The 19,894-nt window shown below is 47.8% G+C and overlaps 1 protein-coding gene across 1 annotated transcript in view; it reads left to right on the top strand.

Moving 5' to 3' along the window:
* The window catches only part of RAB40C (RAB40C, member RAS oncogene family), a 35,335-nt gene extending 17,015 nt beyond the window's left edge, over positions 1 to 18,320 (top strand). The window contains exons 2-6 of the mRNA XM_080387429.1: positions 3,952 to 4,012; positions 6,258 to 6,318; positions 15,263 to 15,340; positions 15,765 to 15,987; positions 17,539 to 18,320. Of these exons, the coding sequence (XP_080243555.1) occupies positions 3,952 to 4,012; positions 6,258 to 6,318; positions 15,263 to 15,340; positions 15,765 to 15,987; positions 17,539 to 17,819 (704 nt within the window). The 3' untranslated portion in view covers positions 17,820 to 18,320. The remainder of the gene's footprint in view (positions 1 to 3,951; positions 4,013 to 6,257; positions 6,319 to 15,262; positions 15,341 to 15,764; positions 15,988 to 17,538) is intronic.
* The last annotated feature ends 1,574 nt before the right edge of the window (positions 18,321 to 19,894 follow it).

Genomic DNA, 19,894 nt, shown 5'->3' with positions numbered 1-19,894 from the left:
ACCAGTTGGTAAAAGGAATAAAGGTTTGGAATTCCCTGGAGTCTTGCCTGGGAGCTTGAAACCCAGCTCTGCAGAGGGGAATTGGGTGTCTGACATCAGGCTCAGTGACACCAGATCACTTTGCAGAGTGTCCTGTGCCAGGTCGGCTCGCTTTTCGAGGAGTGAGCTTGAGATGGTGTCAGCATAAATAGAAGACTAAAGCAGCACTGGAAAAATAGCAGAGGAGTTGGCCTGAATGCTAAATTAGAGAGAACAGCCCAGACTTGTTTTCCAAGCCTCATTCATTTTGTTGCATCATGCTAGATATTGGTCAAGAAAGAGATCAGTTGATATAAAATAAGCTTTAAACAAGACTGTTTTCTTTTCCCCCAGTGCTGCATGCCCCAAGGGCCAGGCAGGGTTGCGGAGGCAGCAGCTGGCGGCAAGTCGGCTGGCTTGCTGGTGCTGTGTGCTGCAGGAGCATCGCGTGGGGTTTGTAGCAGCGCATCCCTTCCAGGGGATCAAAGCACGTTCTGGCGGAGAGTAAATGTCAGTCTCAAAATGAGCTGTACTTGCTGCGAGCAGAGGTGATGCTCAGGTGGGGGAAACCCTGTCAACTGCAGAAATTAAACTTTAAAAACTTCCCTTACCTTATTGGTGTCTGAGCTGCCTGGAATGAAAAGGCAGACTGGTAGCCCTGATGCAGCATGGCCAACCAGTGGGACTGTGGCCCTCTGTCCCCATGTCCCTGGGACAGGGGTGAAGCCAAGACTGAGCTTGGGCTGTAGGCTGGGCTTAGGAAAGTGAGCTGGGCTGCTCAGCCTCCTTGGCAGCTGTAAAATGGGGGGAGTATGTTTTGGGCTACAGCAATTTTCTAGCACCAGTGATCCATGGCTGTCCTGCACAGCTACAGGAGAGCTGTGTCCTGCTCAGAGGGCTAACCAGCAAAAAAAAAAAAAAAAAAAAAAAAAAAGTTGGTGCAAGCTTTAATGCAAGTCCCTATGAGCTGTCCTGATGTACTGAGTGTTTGTGGAAGAGAGGAAGCTGAAATTTTCTCCAAAATTTTGCAGTTACATAGTATTTGTCCTTATCAGGGGGCTTGTAGGTAGAGTTTGCTCAAGAACCTTTTGTAGATACAGTCCCTAGTCCCAGTTTTGGTGTATGTGAGTTAAAAAGTGCAGCACTTTCCTCCAACCCATGTTACCAGGTACTGCTTAAATGCTGACTATAGCCTAGAATCAAAACAGCTTTGCTTTTAACTTGAGTCTATGTGAATTCCTCAGGCAGGTTTTGTGGTAGTACTGCAGGGGTGTGATCCTCAAAGGGCTTTTCCCTTCACCTCCAGCACTCATATGCCAAGGAGAGAAGTTCTGCGCAAAGACACAGGCTGCCCTGAGGCCAGGCAGCAAAAGCAGTTGACTGGCAACTGTCTGGAAACATGAAGAGAGAGATTTGGTACTCTCCTATTTTTTTTTTTTTTTCTTTTTGCATTCAGCATTTGACGTCGAGTGTGGTGGGGCAGCAGGTGCCTGGAGAGTCTGCCAGAACCACTCCGTCATGGTGAGCTCTCTTACAATTTCGTGCACGAGTGATGGGCTGCCATCCCTGCCTGTCTCCTGGGAAGGGATATCTGCAAGGGCGAGTACAGCCTCACACCTCGGGCTTCCTCCCTCCATCTCGCCTTTTCTTCTGAGCAGAGACATCACTATGAAGGACATAAAGGACTTCTGGGTTTGCCTATTTAATTTCCCTGAGCGTCTTTGGAGCAAGGAGCAGTTGCAGCAGGAGCTCAGGAAGTTTTCCAGTGCTGTTTTCTGCTGGTTGCCTGCTTTGGTCATGGCTGTATTGTTCTGCCCAAAGACTGGTGTTGCTCTGGTTTGAAGTATGTGGTATAGTTTCAAATGGGCATGGAGGGAATGGGTATTTAAAGCATTGCTGTAGCGATGAAGTTGTATATATTTGCAACAAGGAAATTATGTTCCCCTTGTTGGGGCTGTAGGCTTGGCAGTTTGTGAGTGTGGAGCCTAATGCAGGCATTTCTGGGTTTGTGTGGCGTTTTCCTTTAATGAGTTTTCTTCTCTTTCTAGTCAAGCCGAACCTCTCTCACTTTAAAAGCTGATCATAGTGTGATTTGTTTCACCTCGATGGTCGTGGTTTTGGAAGCACGTGGCTGCTGTGCCCTGAAAACCTCTGTTCCTCCTCCTTGGTGCTTTCATGCAACTGCTCCATCTGTGTGCCTGGACTGCTGGCATGGAGGATGCTGAGGACATACAGCTTGCAGGGAGCTCTTGTGCCTAACGAGAAATGGGGCGGTCTGCGTGGAGCAGTCTGCGTGGAGCAGTCTCTTGTGATTTTGCATCTGAAACAGGGCGATGGGCATAATTAACCCCTTCCCTAACGGCCCGGCCTGTCAGCCTGTGGCAGGGGATGATCCTGGCTCAGGAACTGGTGGGCAAATGTCTGGATGTTCCCTCCTGGCTGCAGAGCAGGCTTGCTCCCACTACTGCTTGCCATCCCTGGGGATGAGGGAGATGTATATCAGCCTGAAAATAAATACAGATCATTCGCTTGTCTCTGGAGGAAGATAAAATGTAAACTGTCTATTTTCTGTGATAAAGCACTGGAAATAGTTAGAATTTAAGATAATTATCTTTATTGCTTTTTATAGCACCCTGTGAAGCCTGAAATCTAATTTGTTTTTCACTAAGAGGGAGCTCCTGCTGATGACTCAGAAAAATCCATTTGCTTTATTGACAAACTTGTCTGTTTGGTTATCGGGGCAGTATTCCTCTTGCAGGAAAAGGGAGATACATGTCGTAACACAACGGTGGGTTTTTAATATAGATTCAAAGTTTGCTATCTATTGGCAAGAGGAAAAAATAAAGTTGATCTAATCTGAGTGAAGTGACTCTGCTTTAATAAAGATGATTGTAAATTAGTTTATGCTTTAGTGGGTGTGTAGTAAAGGTGCGTGGTGCTTTGTTTAAGCAACTTCAATACACTTGAAGTTTATTAACTGGAGCTTGTGAAGAAGCTGCTTTTCCTGGGCACCTGGTGCCCGTTGGCCGTTCCCGAGCGCAGGCTTTGGGGAAGGAGCCGGCAGATGCTGTTGTGCCTCTTCCCTCCTGTGCCTGGGGCCACAGGAGCAGTGTGTTCGTCTCGGTTTGGGCACGTTGCTTGCAAGTGGAGTTGCCCCTTTTTTAAACATCTCTGTCTGAATGTGAGACAGGCTCCCAATTTTTAATAAACCCTTTGTGTATCTGAAGATGGTGGGCAGCCCTTGTGCCAACGAGTCACTTGTCAGCACAGCCTGGTGGGGTGGTTTGGAGGGTCTGCTGCTGCTCTGGTACAACGGCTCTAGGGAAAGCAGTTGTCCGTGCTGCCTTCTCAGCTCGTAATAAAGACTGAGTACTTTCTGCCTTACCTGACCCTGAGTGATACACAACAGAGAGCTGCTCAGAAGCAGCAGCAGGACTCTCTGGACAGGCTTTCAGTATCGCCCGCCTCTGGAAATGTCCTTTGACTGTTTCAGGCAGTGATGTTTGTTGAGAGATGGTGAGTCTACAGGCTGACTTAGCGGAGATGCTTCTAAATTGTTTGTTTCTCTGCCTCACCCCCACAAAAGTCTGTATTTTAACACTGTCACTTGGGATAATGCTACAGACCACTGAATCTCCTACAGCTTGAGTCCTAACAGGTTTTATTCAACAGTGAAGAAGTAAGAAGCAATCCAGGGTTTATTTATATTTTTAGAGAGGGATAGATCTCCACAAGAGTATCTTTGCCTTGAAGCAGAGGTCTATTTCTATCAAGTCGCTGTAGGCTCACCGCAAACACGCAATAGAGCGAGGGGGAGAAAACATCACTTTCCGTAAACATGAAACGATAGAGCTGTGTGGGCAGAGCAGCTTTCTTGTCCATCTCTGAAGACCTGCTCAGTGTTTACTCAGCTTTTTATTGGTTTCCTTTCAGGAATTGACTACAAGACCACTACTATCTTGTTGGATGGCAGAAGGGTCAAGCTGGAACTCTGGTGAGTCTTTCTGAGCCACTTTGGCTGCAAGCACAGGACCGGTGAGTGGGGGCCGTGGTGCTGCTAGTGGGATGCTGTACTGAGCTGCGCAGAGTGCAGAGCATCCCCAGGTGTGTGGCGAGGCTTGCTAGCTGTTCTTACCAGTGAGATACTCTAGCAAACCACACTTCTTTCCATTGGTCAAGTAGCACAAACAGCATGCTGTTCATTATTGATACAGTCCAATTTCAGTCTTTCTTAGTCATACCCGACTATGTTCCCATACTGTTCCCTCAGTGATTGAGAACCATACTATTTTGGAAGCAATACTGTGTTTTCTTTAAATCTTAGGATGAGAAATGTAGACAAGAGAATAGGAGAAGTGGAGGAAAAAAATGGGTGAAGCCCTTAGTAGGCACAGAAGCTGGATATTTCTCAGTGACTTGAGTAGAAAATTAGAACAAGAGCAGTGAATAGACCTCCCAGTTAGTGTCAGAGTATGGTAAACCACTGGAGAGCAGGACTTACTGGAGTGACCTGACAGTGGGATGGAGATGGGAGAACACTGCAAGGGTGGGGTGGCCCTGCCTTATCTGTCAGCAGTGGAGGGAGATCTGGAGTCCTTCTGGCCAAGCTCTGTCTGAGGTTTAACCTGCTGACGAGCTGACACAGCAATCCAGTAGATGAAAGAGGAAAGATAGGTAGCCTGATCCGATTCTGGATTTCACCCAGATCTAGTAGGGGATGACACAGGCCCTAAAACATGAAGTTAAATAGCCCCTTCACCAGCGCTTGTATCAAGTAACAGAAGTATTAGTAATCTGTGTGAATTGTTAAATAGGAATGAACACCATGTTCTGAGCCTCAGTGACTGACTCCAGCAGCATATAGTTCTGTGGTTTAATTATATCCCTGCTCTCTGAGGCTGAATGTCCTCATTTTTCTTACAAAAGAACAGAAGCAGCTAATTTATCTCTTCTAGCTGGTGTGCTTATATGTGCCACTTAGATTCTTTTGTGTCTCTTGTAAGATGTCAATTTTAACATTTCAGCCCCAAGTGTGTAGTTACTTCCCGCTTTCTGCTTGAAACCCTCTTCTTATTATACTGTAATTCTTGAGCTGGAGAGCCAGCACAGGACCTGAAAAGATGGTAGCATTGGTTTACATTGCCTTAGTGTAATCTTTTACCATTACTTTCCTCGTGCAACCCAATATTTGATTGTTGGGGGAGAAGGATATGTAAGCACACACAGACTGTGAAATTGATGTCCAGGACCAATAATATGATCCTTGAAAGCTTCAGACTGAAAGAATTTAAACTGAATATTAATTTGAAAGAATGGCTGTCCTGAACTTGAGGTCAGTGCTTTTTTCATATAGCTGGTGCAAATCTGGGACTGAAGGATTCATCAGGCTTCTCAGTGGTCATTAATCTGTCTTTTATCCTGGCCCAGCGAATAGATATGACAAACATCATAACATGTCTTTGATTACCCTGATGCATTTCAGTGTACACTGGTTAAATCAGTGTGCTGGGCTCTGGCTCGCTGTTCCAGATGTTCCCGCAGGCACTGAGAGGTGCTGCTAATGTAGTCAAACTTACTTAATCCACGTCAAGAGTTGCAGTCAAGACAAATGATAGTGACTGAATAGCCCCTTATTGTCAAGCAGGCTAGAAACGCTGTTCCTTCGTCCTGTTCCTGAGCTGTCTGTAGGGTATGGTTGGCCAGGTCTGTCAGAGATCTGGATATAAAGATACTTCCTTTCATTTGTGGTTAAAACGTATTTAGAAAAATAAGTAAAACTAGGCAGTGCAAGACAATTTCTCCTATCTTGAGTGCTTACGTTCATTTTACAATAGGTCAGCTATTTTCCATGACTAGGAGAGGTCTGCAGTCTTACTCTGACTCCAAACTCCCATGGACTGTAGGGAACTAGAGAAAAAATCCTTTGCCTGAGGAAGTAAAAGACTTGCATCCTCATACATCTTAAGGTAGTAGTGAAGTTCAGTGGGTTTTGTTTGTACCTTCTCTGTGGAAAGCACAATGACAGCAAGGACCTCTGAAGCACATCTGACTGTCACCAAAGGTGGTGATGCACCTACCAGGAAACACCATGCAGAGCAGTTTGGGTACCATACATGTTCTAAAGCTCTGACAAGATCAACACTGAATATTTATTTTATTTTTTGTTAGGTCCAGTAGGAGGTGTGCAGTATAGGATTTGATTCTCCACATTTCATAGCTGTAACTTTTCTTTGTTGCAGGGACACATCAGGGCAAGGAAGATTTTGCACCATTTTCAGATCCTACTCTAGAGGAGCCCAGGTGAGTACTGCTCTCACTGCTTTGATGGGACACACTTGCTTTTCCTTTAGGCTGTAAAAATCTTTCATGCCATAGCAAAGAGCTCTGAAAAGGAACACACTGAGCATCAAAAGGATGGGGTCTGTGTAAATGCCAGGAGGCACTGCATGTAGACTTGCTGCCTGGTATTCTTACGAAATGATGGGAGAGAGGGGAGTAGGTGACAGACTTCCCTACTGAAAAGGTCTGTTACAGACTATATTCAGTATTAGTTTCTGGAGGAGGGCTGAGACGAAGGGGTTATAGAGGACAAGACAATTCTTGCTCTAGATCTGCCTTAGCTTTAATGTGGGAGTTCGTACTTTCTGAGGTTTGTCAAATTTGTTTAAATATGACACTGGCTTTCCCAATGGAGTTCTTCGGTCTGTGTTGCCTTCAAGTCAGTTCCAAAAATAGGGTGGCTCCTACTTGCATGTTTGATGCAGACTTGAAACTAGAGCATCTCAATTGGATCGTAAAATACGTTCCTTAAAACATGAGAGAGAGCATTAAATCTTGAGTTTCTCCTTTGGGCCCTGCTCCAGAATAGCATCTAGATTAACAGCAGAAAAATCTTGTGGTCCTCTGAAAAATTGCTGTTGGTCCATAGTGGTTTATACAGTTTTACTGTCATCCTTTCAATAACATGACAGGGTCACTCCAGGATAACGTCTCCCTAAGTTAAATGAACTACTGTCTTTTCCCTTTTGTTTCCAAACCAGAAAACTTTGGAGAACATTCCTCCTCTCTTAGACACTAAGAGTCGGAAGCTATACGTCAGCCTCCTGATTGTGCCAGTGTCCTGGCAGGTTACCAACCTTTAGGAAACTTTGCCACTTTTATTCAAGCTCTTGCCACTTGGCTTTTTGCTCCTTAAAGTAGACCTTTGCTAACTGGCAAAATCCATCATGCTCTCTTAAAGAAAGACTTCCTGCAAATTCACTTGTGCTGTAGACGTGAGAGCACTGGGATGTACTGTTGATACCTCCCCCGGTGCCTCGTCTGTTCTTGTTTGTGCACATCTCTGGTGGTGTGGATGCTTTGAGGCAGCTCCTTTGAAGCGGGGGCCAATTTCCTGGTGCTTGCAGAAGTGCAAGGCAAGGAGTGTTGGAGCGTGCCTTCTGCAGTGGCACAGTATGGGATCTCCCCGTCGCATGTTCAGTCCCATGTGTGAGCTTATCTTTAAGCTTCCCTCTGCCCTTACTATGTTTCAGAGAAATCTAAAGCTACAATCCTAACAAACCTGTGGACTTGAGACCATGTCACTTCGCTTACCAGTTATAAATGAACCAAATTGGTCAGTGTGGTTTTCTGATGACCACATAACTTAGCTTTGGTCAGCCTTTTTCTGAGACCTTGCTGTGTCAGATGCCCAGATTAAACTGGGAATAGAAAGTGGCAGGCACCCCAGTAATGTGTCCAGAAATATAATTTCAGAGCTTTTACCCCTGTCTGCAGCATGACCTACTCTTTGAGGCTGCTGTACAGAAGGCTTTCTCCCCTTCTTGTAGACTGTGAGCTCCTCAGAGCCAGTGCTGTGTCTCCACAGGGCTGCACCCACATGCCAGAACTTGTAGCTGCTGCCGCCATAGAGCAAACTGGGGCAGACGGGAGAGGTGAAATAAGTAGTGGTGAGAATACTTGAACTGGATGGAGCAACAAGGTACACATCTTGTTGTGTATGTGTGCACTTGCGCACCAAGGTGTAGCTTACACCTTTTCCTCAAAGCCTGCATTCTGCTTGTGCAACAAATGCCTCTTTCAAAGTACTGTTGTGATGTCTTAATTCTGGTCTGGCAAAATAGTCAACTCTTACCCTTAAAAACAACAAAATAGCTCCCAACAGCAAGCCTGCCCAGTAGAAGGAGGGGTGGTTCCCAATGAAATACCTCCACTGCCCTCTGAAAGTGTTCCTGAGGTGAGCATGGTGAAAAGTGAGCGCCTCTTGAAGACTAATGACAAGAGTCCTTGTACAGTCTTCTCCAGGTGGCTTGTAGTAAAACCTAGATTGTTTTTGATGTGAAGTGATTGGCTCCCATGTGCAATACAGCGATATTCTTGTATTAGCAGGAACACAGATCCTATCTCTCTTAAATAACTCACATCATCTTTCAGTGGAAGAGGAAAGTGTCTTAATTTAAACTCTTAATGGTTAACCAAAGCAAGAGGGCTGTTTGTTCTAAATAACAAATGTCTGTGTGACTGCGGGAATGGACTTCAGCACCTCCGGTTATTTTCAGTATGCAGAAGCTAACTTCTTCTGGCATAGCATTAGCATAAAGACAACTTAACCCAGCGTGGTCTTGGGGGAAACGAGATAAAATGCTCTGGAGTTCTCCTGTTTCTTTAAGATCTGTTTAATGCTGTGTGCTATACTGACTTATCTGCTTCAGCTGTCTGCTTTCCTCTCTGCTCTCTTGGTACATCAGACTTCAAGACTTCTGCTGTAGGGAGCCTGATGCAAATCCAGTTGGAGGCAAGAGAAACAGCTTTTTTAACCTAACAAGCCAAAAGCTCAGGAAGAACAAACACAGCAGAGAAGAGAGATGCCAGAGTGGGAAAAGCTCTGTTTAAAGTGCAGTGTGGTATTTGTACAAGAATGGCTTGCTATAAACTGGCCACAAGCACCTTCACACTGAAAATTGGCAGAAGGCTCTCACTGAGAGAGCACAGAGACTCTGACCGAGCTTCTCATAAGGAGCACAAGGGAAGCTTGAAGAATGAGTTTCCAAAGAGGACTTTGACAGGTTAGCTGTGAAAGCAGGAGTCTGGCCTCAGCAACCTGGCAGGGCTGACTGAGAACAGGGTGAGTCTGTCTGAATAGCCAGCCCTTATGAGAATACTTTGTATGAAAAATGTCTTCAAGTGAGGGAAGCATGTGTGGCTGCCCACACACAACACACCTTATTGTTTCTCAAGTGTGGTAATAAGAATTGAATCTTCTGAAGTAAACCCTGGAGAGGTTGCAAAGTGGAAAGAGTCTCCAATCAGGAAGCAGACCTTCTCGGTTTTCCATTCCCCCACAGCACAGCCTCGTGCATTGCTCAGTCTGGATGTCAGGCTAGTCCCTGCCCCGTGAAAGGACTCTCCTTGAGCATATTGATGCCTTCCCTAATTTAGGCTCCACACCACTTCCCTGGGTAAATAGCCATGTGTGGCTTTCATGTTCAACAGGAACTTCTTCCTTTTGAAAACATCTAAAGTAAAACAGCTTTGCTGTCCTTGATGAGCTGGCTCAGATGAAGACCAGTCCCTTCCTTCAGCTAAGGCAGACCAGCTGTGTTTGCCTTGGGTTGCTGTGAGGATCACGAATCTGTCTTGCCTTCGCTCCCTGCCCTGCCTAGCTGATCTGATCTCATTAGGGGTACAGTGAGCTCTTTGGCTCAAGGGGGAGGCTTGTGGCGCACTGCTGTGCCTGGGACACCCCCTTCCTTTTCTCTTGCTTCCCTGGACTTTGAGTTTCCACTTTCTTATCACAGCTGCTTTCATCATCCTTAGCATCTGCTGGGCCACCAGGTCCTGACTGCATCACTTCAGGGTCTTGCTTTGGGGCAGAAGAGGAGCAATTGTGTCTGGGATGGCAGAGCTCTGGCCTCTAGGCACTGGGGGAGATGGCAGGGGAGGCTAGAGATGGAAACCCAGTAGTGCTGCAGCCTGCAGAACAAACTCGGGGAGTCTGGAGCTTGCTGTGTTGCAGAGGGATTTTTATTTTAATTGTCACAGTTTAGGGTATGGTGAAAGGTATTTAGTGATGCTTAAAGGTGCTTCAGAAATCTTCTGTTTTGCTCTTGGACTTCTGCTCTTTGTGTTTTTTTCCTGGTTGGCTTTAAGGTCTCAGTCATACCAACAGCAGAGCTGGCACGCTGATCCCAAATGTTGCGTGCAGCTGTGGCTCTTCTGGCTGCTGTGAGCAAGTGCAAGCTATTTCCCAGAGTAATCACAGAGGGGAGAAAGAGTTGTGGTGGTACTTTCTGACCTAGCAAGGAAGAAGCAGTGCTAGTATCGTTCCTGATGTCCTCATGTGCCAGTGATTTGAACAGTTTCTGAAAATTTGGCTTGCCAACTCTTCCGAGACAGTGTGATACAGCAGGTGCTTCGTGAATAGTTTGAGATCATCTACAGGAATTACCGAAAAATGCTGCTGTCTTACAGCAAAGCTGCAGCCTAACAGAATAATGAATGTTGTTGAGTCCTGCTTAGGCAGGTGATTTGAGTAGCTGCTGTTTATCCTTTTCAGGGCTTCTTAGTAGGCAGAAAGGTGGTGGCTGTTTTGGCAGCTCATCAGACTCTTGAGTTGTGGGCTTTGCTCTATCTTGTGACTTTCTTGATTGCTGCAAATACCTTACCTGCCTCAGGTCATTTTGGTGGGGTTATCCAGCTGCTGGAGGGGTTTGCCCTGCCTGCTAAAATGTTTATCAAAAGCTCAGTGATAAATAAAACCCCTCATGTGTTACACTGTTGGGAAATGGTTTGGCAGCAGGATCTAATTGCCCATGAGCCAAGGTCTGAGGTGCCAGCTGGAAAGCCATGGCCAAAGTTAACTCTGAAAGAGCGGGCAGGAGAGGCAAAGTGTTGTAGTTGCCATCAGCGCTGCATCCTTTGTTTCTGGGTTACTTTGTCCTGTGGGCCAGAGAAATCCAGTTTAAGGGGTCTTCCAGGCTTCTTCAGCACAGCTTTTTTCCACTGGTAGAGAATACCAGCGAGTAATGCTTTCCTGGCCACCCTGTCATCTGCCTGCACCGAGCCGTGGTCTTTGGCAGTTGTGCAAGCACTTGCTTCCTCCCAGCAGTGTTCTTGTGTGCTTGTGCAAGTGGCTGGAGATCCAGCTGCTAAAGCATCTGAGAAGCCTTTTTGGAGAAGTCTGCTTTGCACTGCGGGGTGAGCATGTAGCTTCTTCACCTTTAAAAGCTTATTGGTTATAAGCCTGGTCTAAACCTGCAGCAAGTAGGTAGAGATGATACTTCCCCCTCCCCGGCCTTGGTTATGTGGACAGACAGATCTTTGCATAAGCTCCTGCTGAAAACAAGTCTGGTTTTTGGCAGAGTCCCCGTGTGCTGCTGGATACAATAACGGGTGATGTCTCTGTGTTCCTTGTTCACGACATGACGTACTCATGTGGAAGTTTCTGTCGCTGATATGCTCAGGGTCATGCCAATCCCAGTAGCGTGGAACAAAAACAGTGGAAATGAACTTTGAAACTCAATTGTGAAAAGACCCGAGAGAGGTCTGGGGATGAGTCCAGTTGTCTTCCACCTCACACAGCAGCCTGTAGGCAGGTTGAGGAGAAAAAGAAAGAAGGCTGTTGGAGGGTTGGTCAGGTGACCAGAATGCCCTTGATCTGAGAACCTGAGTGTACAGATTTTCACTTCGTGCTGTGGGAGCCTGGGGTATATAATGCTTACAAAGGTGCTTTGTGAAACTAAAAATCAAGAGGTACAGAGATACCATGATGCTGACAGCCATCTAGGCACTTAGAGAACAATTTAGGCTGCAAATGGGAAAGTGTTCATTTGTCTAGTTGAGTAAATTAAAATTCTATGCACATTACTCCGAAGGAGACTGCTTTTTAAAAAAAAAAACTGAAGAAACCCGACAGATCTTACTTGGAACTGTCTGCAGAGACAGAGCTAGCTCCCTCTCTGCATGCATGTCTGCGTTAAGTTCTCTCTAGGGGAGAAAATGGTAATGACAAAGTGTATTTGGGATGTGTGCTCTAGAAACATGGTGTCTGGAGCATGCCAGCGCTACTTGGAAGAAGTGTGAGGTTATCTGGCAGCACTGTGAGCTGGCCAGAGGTTTTTAAGACTGCTTCCTCCATCTTCTGCTGAATTACAGTACAGCTGGTGAGGATGAGGACGGAAGCAAGGTGTTGGACAGTTTGGCCTTGGCCTCTTCTGACCTTTGGGAAACTGTCCTTGACAATCATAACTCTAAATGTGCGTGCATGGAGCTGTGTTATGGCTCGGAGGGTAAGCTGGCAGGTAGTATTGTGTCTCTTCCATTTAGAAATCGTGGTCTTGACCTTCCACCCTGCTCCTGAGAACTTGGGATGTGTTTTTGCTGATGTTTTATCCTTACTCCTATTTAAAGAAGAATCAGGCAGCAGCTGCCAGCAAGCTTAAAAAACTCCTCCTAGAGCATATTTTTGGCAGGAGCAGCCTTCACAAACTAGGTCTTGGGTCTGTTTCTCTTGGCTAAAGGAACTTGTCAATCCAGAAGTAAAATAAGTAGACTTTATTTAACTTGCCGGCCGTTTGTCTTGGAAGGAGGTCGTCAAAGTTTTTGCTTTATTTCCTGACTCTCATTCATCCACACGTGCAGCCTTGGAAGCCAGAAGTCAAAACGGATACAACAAAAATGAAAAGAAAGCTCAGTGTCTACCACCCACCCCCACCACGCCCCGCCAACTGCACTTAAAATGTGATGTATCCTGGCAGTAGATATTTCTTGATAGGGTTCTTGAAAAGCAGTACCTTTGGTTTTGTGGAATTTTTTGATTATGGAAAATCATTACTTCCTCCTTATTTTTTCCTATCTAAACCTAGAAGAAACTGATTCTTTTCTCCTCCAAAACAAAACCAACCTCCAATTCTTTTTAAGCATGAAGTTCTGTAAATGACACTGCAAAAAAATATGGACTCCAGGCATGAGCTCCAGACTCTTTGCTGGAGGAAACTGAAGATGCCTCTGTTCCCCTCACCCCACAAATACTTCTGCAGTTGGAAGTCTCAGGATCAGGTCCCTCAGAACAACTTCAGACCCGAATTTTCACCCAGAGAACAACTTCCTGGGGTGGAAGAGCTGTGCAATGATGTTGCGGATAAAGCTCAAGAATCAGAATTGTTCTGACCAAGACTTTTTAAAACCATAAAATTGGGCAGGGTTTGTGAGAGCTGCTTATTCTGAACGAGCTGTGAAAGAAAGGCAAACAACGTCATGGCACACCAGCATAATCTGAGAAAGGCTGCTTTTCCAGGTAGGGGGAACACTTCAAGTGCCAGCTCAAGACATGGCTTTATTATGAGGATTCAAGTGCCTTTGTGGCTCAGATGCCCTGGCATTTATTGTTCCCATGTGCTCCAGATCTCATGCTAATGATTATTTTTTCATAAACTTGAGGTATATCATGTACATGGCTTCTGTACAGGCTTCCCCCAGGTCATCACAGGCTTTGGCAGCAGCAAATATTGTAAAGCTGTGTTCCAGGAGGAGTAGGTAGTTTGTGTTTCCCATCTGTGTTGTGGATCTTCCATTTCACTGAATGGAAGCAGCTCTGCTGGTACGTGAGGGAGCTTGATGGTCTCTCACTTGTACTAGGACACACGCTAGGCAGTTTGTCAGCTCACTCCTTCACTGTGCTGTATCTAGGCATCTCCTAGGGAGGACTAGGCTGCCAGCTGAGACTTGCCTTTGCCAACTTAAGATCTCTTCTGCTTGCACTGGGGACTTGCTGTAGGGACAGCTGTTCCTGGAGAATACCCCTGATTTCAGAGAAGACTGGTTCTGCTGAGCTTGCTGCTAAATGCTCTGTTATCCTGGAGTCTAGCTTGGGCTGGTTTGTTTTGCCCTTAGCTTAGTCTTACTGCTGCTGGGTTACCTTTCATCCGGCGCTGCGTTCCCAGCTGGGTTGCCTCCTCTTGCGGTGCAAGATATCTGTTCCACCTTAGTTCCCATTTCAGGGCATCTTCAACTGTGATTCTGCAAAGTAACCTTGAAGTGCCTGTTGTCACTTTCCTCTTTGCAATCAAGGACATTTCAAGTGACAAGAAGCCAGAAAAATAACAGGAGAGTTGCAGAAAGGCTGCTGCTTGAGGCAATTCTCTAAATGCTGTATGTGCCCAACCAGTACTGAGAGGCAGCTCCTGATGCATTGACTTGTGTGCCCGCAGGGCCACGCATAGCCTACTTTCCTTGTGTCTGTCCTCAGAAATACTGTGATTCAAAACAAGCTTACTTGGTAGGAGTTGCTGCAGACATGAGTGGTGGCCAGCAGTCTGCTTGTGATCCCAAATCCTGCTAACCATGGTCAGGGTGAGTGTGGGGACTCTTGAGGTGCTGCTCCATGTTGTCACAGCCACAGGCACAAGTTTCCCTGCCTTGAGTTGTGCCTGTCCTGGTTGCCAGCAGGATTGTGCTGCACCTCGAGAGACAACTGGGAAGTGAGTTGCAGATGTGGATAGTGTTCAGGGAAGATGGATGTGGGCATGATGATGCTGTAGGTACCTCTTTCCAGAAGAAAAGGCTGGAGGAAAGTCCTGCAGTGAGACTTTTGATCTGACCCTCTGAGGTTTGGCAGCGCCGCTGTACTGTTCTCCACCAGTGCAGCAATGACAATTGGCAGCACAGTCTGCCTTCAGCAAAGCCCGGCGTGGATCCCGGCCGTGAGATCCCAGTTCTGCAGGGATGCTGTGTGGCTTATTGGCATCACGCGTTTTTTTCCTTGCCAGCAATGGGCCAACAGAATGAGACAGGTTCTGGAGAGGGAAAACGTGCTGAAGATGGGTGTGCTTTATTAACTTTGTCATGTTCTGCCACCATCCTACCACTGAATGCAGCTGTTCTGCATAAAAGAAAAAGACTGTTTCCACCTCAGTGAGTTTGTATCAGGTTTGTGACGGGAGGAGGGTGAGTTTTGCTCCTTCAGATACACAGTCACCAAGAAAGTTCCTCTTCCTTTGTACAGACTGCTGCCTTGGAAATTATTTGGGAGATGTTCAAGCCAAAACAGGAGTAAAATCTTCCCTAATAGCTGGAACTGAGTACAAACCTGTTGTGTCTCAATTTTTGCCCTAGCAAGCACATAAATAGTGCAGCTGGAGCCGTGTTCTGTCCCTTAGCCTTTTGGCTTCTGCCTATGTAGGGGTCTTTCAGGTGTGTCTCCCTTCCATTTTGCCTACTATGAAACTTCCTGATTTTCTTCCACCAGGGAATTCTCTTGGTGTACGACATCACTAATCGCTGGTCCTTCGATGGGATAGACCGATGGATAAAGGAAATAGATGAGGTAAGTTGAATGGAGGAACACGTGAAGTGTTCTATAGCAAAAATTTGGGGAGGAATCAGCTGGGGTGCCACCTCTGATACAGGGACGAGAATGGCTCTGCTATGGAAAGGAGACAATGGCAGTCCACTAATAAGAAAAGCAAGGGGATAAGTGTCTGCCCTCCACCTCTGCATAAATTCAGAGTAGTAGGAACGGGCTTGGGAATGGTCAAGAAAGATAGGAAGGTTCCCTCTCAAATGGACTGTGGAGGGGGTACATTGGCCTCCCCCATCATGCAGTAGTACTGCTTGGCAGTCCCCCGTGGTCACAGAGCAGTTTCTATTTCTTTGCCCTTCACTGCTGTTGCAGCTAAGCAGAATACTGCGTGTAGGCTGCCCTTACTAAGGACAAGCCATGATTTCCCCACTTCTTTCCTTTTTCCAAGCATGCCCCAGGTGTCCCTCGGATCCTGGTGGGAAACAGGCTTCACCTTGCCTTCAAGCGGCAGGTGCCAACGGAGCAGGCCCGGGCTTACGCGGAGAAGAACTGCATGACGTTTTTTGAAGTCAGCCCCCTGTGCAACTTCAATGTCATAGAGTCCTTCACAGAGTTGTCCCGTATCGTCCTTATGCGGCACGGCATGGAGAAGATCTGGAGACCCAACAGAGGTCAGTAGGGAGGAAGATGCTCCACGTGGGGAAGGCTTGAGAGCTGGCTGGGCTGAACTGGAGGGATAGGGCTGACTGCCTAGGTGGGAGGTGTGTTTATTAGGAACTGTGGGATCTGAAAGCGCCTGACATGGAGAAGCGCCTCGGGTCAGACAAGCTGAAGCCGAGCCACAACAAGCTGCCTGTACTCCTGTACGAGTGCGGAATGTGGCAGGCAGTGATGAGGGACTGGCAGCTCCAGAGGGCAGTTCGGCATGTCTAGGATCTGAATTGCTCCAGGGCATCCTACACCTCTCCGTGCTTACTCTGAATGAGGCTGAGGGCAATTAAGCTCCCAGCTTGAAAGTACTTCATCAGATGACTGTGTGGGATGAATCCAAGCATAAGCACCTCTGTCCTTACCCTTGCCTGAGCCTGTCTCCTGTTTTGGAGAGAGGTGGAAACAGTGAGCCCAAGGAGCTGAAAGGGACTAAATCACATCCCTGCTGTCGGCATGCAGCTGTGGGCTGGGGTATTCCATGTATCTGGGCACACCTGTGGCAAACTGTGAGCAAACTCCAACAGCCTGCTGCATTTGAAGCAGAATAGTCTTAGGTCCCACATTCCTGGCTGAATGAAGGTAGCAGTGTGCCCCACCAGCAGTCCGAGCAGCAGATTTGCGCTGATGAGGTAACCTGCCTTCACATGGATCCTCAGCTCCTGCTCACGAGGGAGGGAAAATCCTGTTTGCCAGCCCCAGTCACCAAACTTGCCTGTGTTCCTGGCCCCAACCTGCGTGCCGTGCCACATGCTCGCAGAAGGATGGCAAGCAGGAGCTGGGCTGCGTTCACAGACCTCTCCTGAATCTCTTCCAGAGGCAGGACGTGTAACGGCTGCCTGCTTGGGAACTGGGGCTGCCTGCTTGGGAACAGCAGCGTGGCTTTCGCAGCAGGCTGGAGGTGAAAGCGTGCCCTCGTGTGGCTGCGTGCTGGGACATCCCTCCGAGCAGACTTCAAAGCAGGCTCCCATGGTGTATGCTGAACTAAGAGGACGCTGGGAAGCCTGAAAGGATAGAGTCTTCTGCTGGCTTGGTGGGATCTCTGTTGCTGCAGGCGCTCTGCACAGAACCAGCCCCTTGGCTGCTGCTCCCCGAGCAGGTCCCAAGTGAGGCTGTCCTGCTTTGGGGCTTGCTGACTCTGCTGCCTCCTGCCCTGGACATGGCCTTCTGGCTGCCAAATGATGGCCTGAGAAGCCAAGTGTCTGGCAGGACTGTGAGCAAGGTGCTGCCTGCCCCAGGCACTGTGCAGAGAGGAGGGCTGGCAGTGTCTAAACCCCGTGTTGACACCAAAAGCTGGTGTCTTGCAAAGCGCTGACCACCAGTGGCAGAGCTTACCTTGGGTTTCCCAAGCTTTTGTCCTAACTAATCTGCTCCCTGTTCAAGGCTCCTATGCAATCATTATTAGCATCTCTCCCCCAAGGACTGGGAACTGCACAGCATAAGGAGTAGCTGTGGGGAGAAGGCAGTCCTTAAAATCTCTTGGCCCTTGACTGTTTGGTCTTTTCTCCCACCAGTGTTCAGCTTACAGGACCTGTGCTGCCGAGCCATTGTTTCCTGCACCCCAGTCCACCTCATCGACAAGCTGCCATTGCCCGTCACCATCAAGAGTCACCTGAAATCCTTCTCGATGGCCAACGGGATGAATGCAGTGATGATGCACGGCCGGTCGTATTCCTTGGCCAGCAGTGGGGGTGGAAGCAGCAGCAAAGGTAACAGCTTGAAGAGATCCAAATCAATTCGACCGCCCCAGAGCCCCCCCCAGAACTGCTCACGCAACAACTGCAAGATCTCTTAGCAGGATGGACGCGCCGTGAGCTTCTAACGTATCCACACCCACCCACCGATGTACAGCTGTTTGCACACTTAACCCTTTTCGACTGGATCCTTTCGGATGGGCCGCGGTTGCTTTTCCGATGGCACGCACAAGCGTTAGGAATGTGCTCACGTTTTGGCTTCGCATAGGAAGCATGGTGCCGGCTGGATCTCGCAGCGCTGGCGGGGAGAGGACTCTGCCAAGTGACCCTCCAAGAATGCTTTGGGCTTTGCCTCTTGGCCTGGGGTGGAAAATTCAGCAGCTGCTGGGTTGGGGAGGGGGGAAGGGGGAAAAAAAGCTCATCCTCCAGTCTCAATGGAGAAATGGATTTAATGGAAGATTGAGAGGCTTAAGGGAGTAGGCAAGGAGAGAGTCTGTGCTGCAACTTTAACTCTTGGACTCCTGAACAGATTGCTGGTGCAATAGTGATCATTGGATGTAGAAAAAAAAAAAAAAACGGGGACAGGGGACTAATGACAGTTTTCACCAGGATGTTAACCTGCTGTTGCCAAAAAAAAAAAAAAAAAAGAAAAAAAAAAAAGGAAACAAGGCAAGAGTTGGCCAATTAGAAAGGAGAAGGAAGCAGTCTGCTTGCCTTCTTCCTTTATTTATGTAAATATTATACATATATATATATCACTTGTTTTATAAGGGTTTTTTTAAGAAGCAGTCAGGGAAAATTTTATGCAGCCATGTAAATACAAGCACTGGATTAACTTTCCCAGTGTCAGCAAAAGGGGAGAAGTGGAGGATTTTCTGGTGAAAATATAAAAAGGGGACTTTCAATCACTACCTGGGCTTGTGCTAGGGTTTTTTTAAATATGACATATGCTGAAGGAAAGAACAATTTGTGTGTAACATGCCCCAAGCTGCTTTATTCTCAATCATTCCCTAAAACTTGTGAGTGCTGAAGGCTAGGTGGGATGTAATAGGTCGAGGGGCAGAGTGGAGAGGCCAGGGTCTCGAGGTTTGCTTTCAGCAGGCAGGACGAAGAGGCAGCTCTGAGGTCAGACTGATGCCTCGCTCGCTTTGCGCCTCCTGATGCACAACTCATCAGGGACTAAGGAGCAGAGGGTGGAAGCATCATGCCTAAAGCAGAGGAAAAATGCTGAATTTTGTCCCTTATTGCTGCAAAACCTCAGCTGTCACTTCCAGAGCCCTCCATCCACAACGCCACCCCATGCGACAGCCCCTGAATCCCGGCTGCTTCTTGCTTTGCTTTTCCAAAGACGCTCTGCCTGAGCTAGTGTTGCCGCGGCTCCTCCTGGATGAAAGTGGGGAAAGGACAGAAGCAGCTTTTCCCACTGGAGCGTGAAGGAGCAGGGACTGGGAAGGTGAAAGGTGTGTGTGGGAAAACAGCAATCCCCAGGTCCCATCGTGGCAGATTTGCTCACCTCCCGTGGCAGCCCCAGGAGATCGGGAAAGCAACCTGCTTTGCTCTGTAGGACCGCTCCTGGATTTTAGAGGGGCATGTGTGCTTAACGGCAGGAGCTTGAGATGTGCCCATGCTGTGGGAGAGGCTCCTCTGTCAGGCAAGCACATGTGCTTCCCCAGCTTCCTCCCATGGCTGGTGCTGAATGGTGCTGAAAATTCACCTGGAAATTTAGAAATAACACCTACCCCTTATTGCAAAAGCTGAGCGGGGCTTGGCAGTGGGAGTCAGCTATGTTGACAGATTCTCGTAGGTGGCCAGGACTTGTGGATTTGTGAGTAGCGTGGTAGAAGGTAAACTGCTTTTGTGCTGGGGCTGCCTCAGCAGGAGGCCAGCCGCTGCAGTGCTGCCATCTTCCTCCTGGTGTTAGCAGCTCCCCAGGGCCTGGGCTTGCTCTACTCACCCCAGGAGAGCTTGTTGCATTGCACGGGCAGAATGAAGCCGCAGCAGCTCCTGCGCGGCTGACAGACCCGCTTTGTTCAGGCAGCAGGCAGGGGCACGTCCCTCCACGGGGACATCTCCTTCCCTTTGCTTCTGAGCCGACCTGGGAGGTGACAGAGCCTTCCCCCTCCCTGCGCTGTAGATCAGAATACAATACAGGGGTAGGTCTCTTGGCTCGTCTCTA

Source organism: Falco punctatus (assembly GCF_963210335.1).
Source record: "Falco punctatus genome assembly, chromosome: 4".
NCBI lineage: Eukaryota > Metazoa > Chordata > Aves > Falconiformes > Falconidae > Falco > Falco punctatus.
The sequence above is the reverse complement of the archived record's forward strand: the minus strand, read 5'-3'. Positions and strand labels throughout refer to the sequence as shown.